Source organism: Chrysochloris asiatica, unplaced genomic scaffold (genome assembly GCF_000296735.1).
Source record: "Chrysochloris asiatica unplaced genomic scaffold, ChrAsi1.0 scaffold00064, whole genome shotgun sequence".
Taxonomy (NCBI): Eukaryota; Metazoa; Chordata; class Mammalia; order Afrosoricida; family Chrysochloridae; genus Chrysochloris; species Chrysochloris asiatica.
In genome coordinates this window covers 3872008-3879429 of record NW_006408582.1, presented here as the reverse complement: position 1 = coordinate 3879429, position 7422 = coordinate 3872008, and the positions used below count along the sequence as shown (strand labels likewise).

General features: G+C 37.7%; 1 protein-coding gene across 2 annotated transcripts in view; it reads left to right on the top strand.

Moving 5' to 3' along the window:
• LOC102823711 (mitochondrial peptide methionine sulfoxide reductase-like) overlaps positions 1-7422 on the top strand; it is a 689887-nt gene that overhangs the window by 441557 nt on the left and 240908 nt on the right. For both annotated transcript variants that reach the window (XM_006864334.1, XM_006864333.1), the window contains one exon: positions 4033-4137. In XM_006864334.1, the coding sequence (XP_006864396.1) occupies positions 4033-4137 (105 nt within the window). The remainder of the gene's footprint in view (positions 1-4032; positions 4138-7422) is intronic.

Below are 7422 nucleotides of genomic sequence, written 5' to 3'. Positions count from 1 at the left end.
GACACCAGCCACATAAGTGCATCGATTTCTTTTTTTCCTCAACTGTTCTAGGCTCACTTTTAATAATTTTTACAAAACGTATTAACTAAGAGATGACATGGTAATGTTTTAATATGCATTTGTTTGAATACTAATGATGGTGAGCATTTTTCAGGTTCTGATTTATGTTTATTTCTTCCTATGTCAATTCTGTTTGTTTTTTGCCTTTATTTCTATTGTAGGTTCAATGTTTTTCTTACCAAATCTATCTGTCTTTTAACATACTGTTGCTAATTTTTAACAATCCGAGTACTTTAATCTTTGTGTAATTGAATTGTGTTCATTTAACTTTTCAAAATTCAAGATAATAATACTTTAAAAATCAATCAAAATAGTTTCACTGTAGCATGATTACTACACTTAATGTATCATCTTCCTATAATTTCTCAGTATCATTCTTTTAATATGTCTTAGCATAAAATCTGTTTAAATGCTACCTTGCATGACTGTAGTATTTGAATTAACATTGTATAGACTAACTTGTTATTGTTAAGTGCCATCAAGTAGGTTCCAACTCATATCTACCCTGTATAGGGTTTCTGAGGAGCCCCCAGTGGGTTTGAACCACCGCCCTTATGGTTAGCAGTCCAGTGCTTATCCTCCTATGCCATATTGCTAATTGCCATCCAGGCAGTTCTGACTCATAGTGAACCTATACACAGCAAAATGAAATACTGCTTCTAAAGAGCATTCTGGCTGTACTTCTTCCAACATTTCTGGCAGTACATGATATATTTAATACTCTTTACCACCACCAGAATTCAAAGGCATCAGATTTTCTTTGGGTTTCCTTATTCCTTGTCCAGCTTTCACAGGCATATGGGGCCATGGTTTGGGTAAGGTGCACCTTAGCTCTCAAAGTGACATCTTTGCATTTTAACACTTTAAAGAGGCTTTTCGGAGTGGACTTGCCCAATGCAATATGTTGTTCAGTTTCTTGACTGCTGCCTCCGTGGGCATTGACTGTAGATTGAAGTAAACTAAAATCTTCGACACTTCAGTTTTTCTCTGTGTATCATGTTGTTGCTTATTGGTCTAGTTGTGAGGATTTGGGTTCCTTTATATTGAAGTGTAATCCATACTGAAGGCTGTAGTCTTTGATTTTCATCAGTAAGTGCTTCAAATCCTTACTTACATTAATAACCCAGTATAAAAAGGACAGGAACAAAAATTAGACCAAACAATATATTACAATTACTATTAAGCATAATTTTTACATCAATAATTGTTAAATTCATTCAATATATAACAATAGTATACTAGTTTCCAACTAAAATTGCTAAGGATTAAACCCATTGTAATAATAACCGAGACTGCCCCTCAGAGATCCTGCTGATGGAAGAAAGAATTGAGAAACAGTGTGACACTAGGTATCAAGAAGCATAAACATATATATAAACATTGAGTTAGAAACTGTACTCATTTAAGCATGGCTTGATGCAACCTAGGAAATGTGGAAAGCTATTCATGTACAAGATATTTATAGTTAAAAATAGGCTTCAGTATAAGTGCCCAGTGAGAGGAAGTGATTGAATAGGTACCCATCACAACTATGTTATAATGGAATGTGATGAAATTATTATAAATGATGTTTTCTAAAAATTTCAATGACATGAGAAAATACTATACACTGTTAAGTAGGACAAGATACAATGATTACATAAAACCGTATATAGGGTTGCTATGGGCCGGAACCGACTCAATGGCACTTCACAACAACAGCAATGTATATAGAAGTGGCATGTGTATATATCTAGAATATATTTAAAAAGAGATACACAAAAAATTGATAATTGTATAGTAGGATTATTGTTGTTGTTAAGTGCTGTTGAGTCGGTTCTTAAGTAGTGACCAAGTAGTGACCTTGTAGAGGGTTTCCGAGGAGCAGCTAGTGAGCTTGAACTGCCAACCTCGTGGTCCAAACTGACTTTGTAGTCCAGCACATTAACCCACAGTGCCACCAGGACTCCTATAGTAGGATTATACGTTATTTTAATTAAAAAAAAACAAAAACAAAAACTGTTCTACATTTTCTTAGGAATCCTGGTGTGGTACTTCAGGATAAGCACTGGATTGCTAACCACAAGTTTGGTGGTTCAAACCCACCAGCAACTTCTTGGTCACGTGGTCACCCTATATAGAGTCACTATGAGTCGGAACCGACTCCAAGACACTTAACAACAACAGCATTTTCTAAGCTTTTCACTGTCTGCAAATATTGTTTCCGCAATCAGAAATACATTTAAATATTAAAAGGAAAGCTAAAGAAAATAAATTTCTTCCCTCTTTTGGATGCGATTTCTAAATGCTTACCTTGCTCTCTTTCCCTGGACAAGAAAGAGATCAGAAGGTGTTTCTTCAGGTAATGGTACAATCATTCATTAGTTGTGTAACCTTGGGAAACTCTAACTACTTTGTAGTTCAGTTTTCCCATTTATGAAAGGATTTTTACCTTCCCAGTCTATAACATTAGATGGTTGAGAGAATTAGTGTGACTGTATAGGATAAACACCGGACTGCTAACTAACTGCAAGGTTGGAAATTCAAACCTACCCAAAACTCCTCAGAAACCCTATACAGGGTCACTATGAGTTGAAACTGACTCGAAAGCATTTCCTAACAACAACAACTAACATATGGGGATAAAAAAACTTTTACAAACTCAGTTGATCAAAAAGAGATGGAAAAAATAATATCGAAGTGGTTAGCATGGACGGGTCTGCTATTTATTATGTGAGCTCTGGTAGCGTAGTGGTTACGAATTGGGCTGCTAACCTCAGAGTTAGCAGTTTGAAACTACCAGTGGTTCCACGGGAGAAAGATAAGGCTTTCTGCTCCCATAAAGATTTACAGCTTCGGAAACCCTATGTAGGGTTGCTATGAGTTGGAACCGACTCCAGGTCACATAACCAGCGCCACCAAAACTATAAATGGTAGTCTTGGTGTGATGCTGTAGGATAAGCACTGGACTCTAACCACAAGGTCGACAGTTCAAATCTACCAGCCTCTCCTTAAAAATCCTATACAGGGCCACTATGACTTGGAACCTCTCTGGCACTTAACAATAACAACAACAAAACTGTAAAGTGCAATGGTGATTCCGGATAAGCATAGGACTGCAAACCACAAGGTTGATGGTTGTAGACCATCAGCAGCTTCTTGGGAGAAAGATGAGGTTTTCTGACCCCCCAAAGATTTACAGCCTCAGAAACCCTACACAGGGTCACTATGAGTCAAAACTAAATTAATGGCACAACAACAAAACTGTAAAATCAGAAAGGGCATGCATTCTATAGATAGAAGTGGTGCTGCAAACCCTTTGTTCCCTGAACCCAGGACTAAACCGTGGTTACTGCAAAGAAAGCATTTGCTACAGTAGTTGTTTACTACAGAGACAAATTAGGATGATAAAACACTTACCATCCCACTGGGTATTTCAACGTGACCCTGGCCTCAATGTTAACAACACAGCAAATATGTCCCTCTGTTAACTAATTTATCTAATGTAAACCAGTTATAAATAAGCCTGTGTTTTGTTTTTAAATATAGGTTTTTTTATCTGGTACTATTTCCCTTTGTGGTGCAACTGAGTTTACTACATATAGCATAGGTAAAAATAAATTGACTCATTCTCCTTTCAGAGTTTTCAAATCTTCTTGAACACTGTGTCAGATTGGCCCTAAAGAGTTCTGTGACAGTGAGGTTAGAAAAATGAAAACCCCAGTTTATTTCCCCATAAACTTAAAAAAAAAAGGAACGCAATGAAGATGCTAATCAAGCTCCCCGGAAACTTGCTTGAACATCACTGTATACTTTTATAGGAATGGAACCAGCTTCAGAGAATGAGGCTGACACTGTTACAGAACAATTATCTCTGCACCCATCCTCCCCAGGGAAGAATTTCAGCTTGTGTTTGTTGGTTTTTTAAGCAAATAACTTGTAATAAATTGATGTTGTCAGTAAATTTTGGTTGTATGTTCCATTTTTTTCAAGGAAAAACTGGCCATGCCGAAGTAGTCCGAGTTGTGTACCAGCCAGAACACATCAGCTTTGAGGAACTGCTCAAGGTCTTCTGGGAGAATCATGACCCGACGCAAGGTAGAGTGATGAGTGAGCCAGTATTTAATTATCTTACTAATTACAGCTGGGATAATTAGTATTTGAGCTGCATGGAAGAGATGAACCTTGAAATCACACAGGAGCTCAAGAATATGATTGCAGACATTTATTGACGGAGAAGAGGAGGGGCTGGGGAGGAAGAGGGTGAGAGAATAAAGGCACAGCCACATTTGGCGCCCCTCCCCCGTTTACAGCTGTCAGGGGTGGGAAAATTCCCACAGAGAAAGACGCCAGACAATAGAGATCCGTTCACCTTTGATTATTGCATTATTCCTCCTTAATGCAGTCTTTTGTCTACAAAATTAAAGTGTCTTTCTAGCAGCTCCAAAGTTTTCCTGATTTATGGTTCCTTTATTTCCCTGAATTTAGCCTTTCTCATCTTTTGACGTTATCCGGTTTTTTGTTTTGTTTTGTTTTTAATGAGAAGAAAGAAACTGAGCATAAAGGTAAAATGCAGTTTTCAGTGGGTCCACAACGCTTTAGATATTTCAATATTTCATTTGTGTTCTTTGGAGTTTGTTATGTGGAGATATTAGTATATGTTGCCTATAAACAATGATGGCAGAAATTTTATTTGAATGTGAATTCAAATGCAAAAATCTCATGTTAGCAAATATCATTGCTATATTCAATCATAATGTAATTTCTAAATTTCATTTTACCAGCCTTACACGCATTGCTTTGCCAATGTGATGAGCTGATATTATGAAGTTTATGAACTGAAAAGTTCTATATGATATACATGATTTCCACAGCCCCTGTTTATTTTAGCAATCAGTCTATTTAACAACAAAGAAAGTATTTTCCCTTTGGTGTCAGGTTTTTGTGTAGTGATTGTGCGATGTTCGCTGTTTAGTGATGAATGGATGTGCATTTCCAAATGTGCTTTGTGCTTTGTGCTAGAATCTTAATATGACCCCACCAGCAAAGGTTGTTGGGTTCTGAGTTTGGATTCTAAGACGCATCCCAAAGCAGGTTGATTTAGCTGAGGCCAAAGGTCAGAGTCAAAGCAAGTCCAACATTCCAGAACTGGAGTAGATCAGGGATTCAGGCAGACCCACGAAGGGTAGGTGAAGGCTTCAGGGCTGGGCCTACAGAGGAGGCCAGGGGCAGCCTTTTCATGGTAACAGAATTGGGCTGAATCTGTTACAGGAGGAATGAGGTATGTGGCATGTAAGAAAGGCAGATCTAGAGGATAGACCACAGAAAACTGACTGGTGAGCTTTATAAATAGGAGTGATGATGGTCAAGCACTCATGCTGGTAAGTCTTCTAGATGGAAGGAGCAGGCCATTCATTCAACCATTTGATTGACTGTCAAAGCCAAGGATCAGGGCAGGATGATGGTCACTTCAAAACTATTAAGGGTTACAGATATCTGGAGCAGACAAGCCTGAAGTGTTGGAGGAAACTTACCCACAGGCCTACAAGTTTAGGTATGTGCTTTTGGCCAGGCTAACGATAATACTGTGTCTTGATAGAATCTTCTTTGGCCCAACCCTAGCAAAGTTTCTAGAAGGATGAAATCTGTCATCAATTCCTCTATCCTTACCTTTCTTAACTCCTTAATTGGAAAGTTCCAATTTAAAAGAATCTCTCATTTCCCTCCTTCCCTCATCTTGTCTCAACTGTGCTTCAGCCCTTACAATTCAACTATGTCTTGAAAGCAATGGTTTATTATCTAATAATGCATTAGTAACTGATACTAGTTTTGGTTACTATTCTTCCAGAGATATTTTATTTCTAATACGGGATTGAGAGACTCAGACTGGAGAAGACTTCAGAGATCATCTGGTTAAATTTTACAGACTACACCCTTTCAGTTTCACCATTATTGGACAAAAATCTAAATTACTAGTGGTGGAATTTAAGGACAGTGCATTTTGATTTTTGAGTGCAATTCTGGACAAATTGCACATATAGGAGGAGAGCTTTCTATCCTTGAGTATATTTGTTCCTGTTTAGTATAGTACCTGAGGCAGTGTAACAATCACACATGCTAAAAACCACAGGATAACCTTATTCACATTATTATTAGATCTATTTTTTTTAGATAGTTCAGTGTAACAGCCTATGGTAACAATCTTTTTCTGTCTTGCAGAGTTTTCTAAGACTCTTTTGAGAGGCTTCACAAAATCATAAAATTTGTAGAAAATGTTATTTTTAAACTAACACAATTTTCCCATGAGCTTCTTGAAGCCCCCTTATATATGTGGAAAGAGCTTGTTGACAGTAGAAACAAAGAAGCGAAATAGGCAGAGACACTGAGAGATGAGAGACGGTAAGAGCGAACATCCAGGAGACACTGAGTCCCTGAGGGCCCCCATCCTCACAACTTTCATTCATTCTGAAAGTTCTCCTTTAAGCTATGAGACTTACTAGGTCCTCATTTCAATTTTTTTTTTTTTTCTTTTTTTTTGGCTTAAGCTAATTTGTTAGCGTCTATCATTTGCACCAATAAAAACAAAATCATAAATAATACACTCATTCAATCTAGACACAACAATGTGTTCTTTGTATTCAGTAACTCTTATTGTTGTTAAGTGCCATTGATTTGCTTCCAAATCATAGCGACCCTGTATAGGGTGTCTGAGAAATGGTTGGTGAGCTTGAACCACCGACATGGTGGTCTGGTGTATTATCCCGCATGCCACATCAAGACTATATTCATTTGGCTATATAAACCAGTGGTTCTGAAACCATTTGGTTTTACCATTGACTCATTGGTGGAGGGCATTAACCATTGTATCTTCAAGATACTTTGACAGCTTGATTAGGGGTTTTCTTGGCAATTCAAGATTAAGAAATGCAGTTTAGGATTTGGGATCTATGGCCTAGGAATATATCAGATCCCCTCTCAGTATTTCTAAACTACTGTGACAATCAACCATTCATTATGATTCATTTATCCTGTGTTTACTGTGTTTGCCAGGCATTTTGTTAAAAGTGTAAAAGAAAGAACAAAAAACTCTAAACCAGTTTCCATCAAGTTGATTTCTAACTCACAGGACAGAGTAGACCTGCCTCTTAGAGTTTACATGGCTGTAATATTTTCTGAACCAGTCTGCCACATCTTTCCCTCATGGACCAACTGCTGATTTTGAACCACTGACCTTTGAGTTAGCAGCTGAGTGCCACCAGAGCTTTGGTACTCCACTAAAACCAAAAACCAAACACCAAACCCACTGCTGTAGAATATTCTGATCCATAGTGAGGCTGTAAATCGTTAGGGAAACAAAAAACCTTATCTTTCTCCCACAGAGCT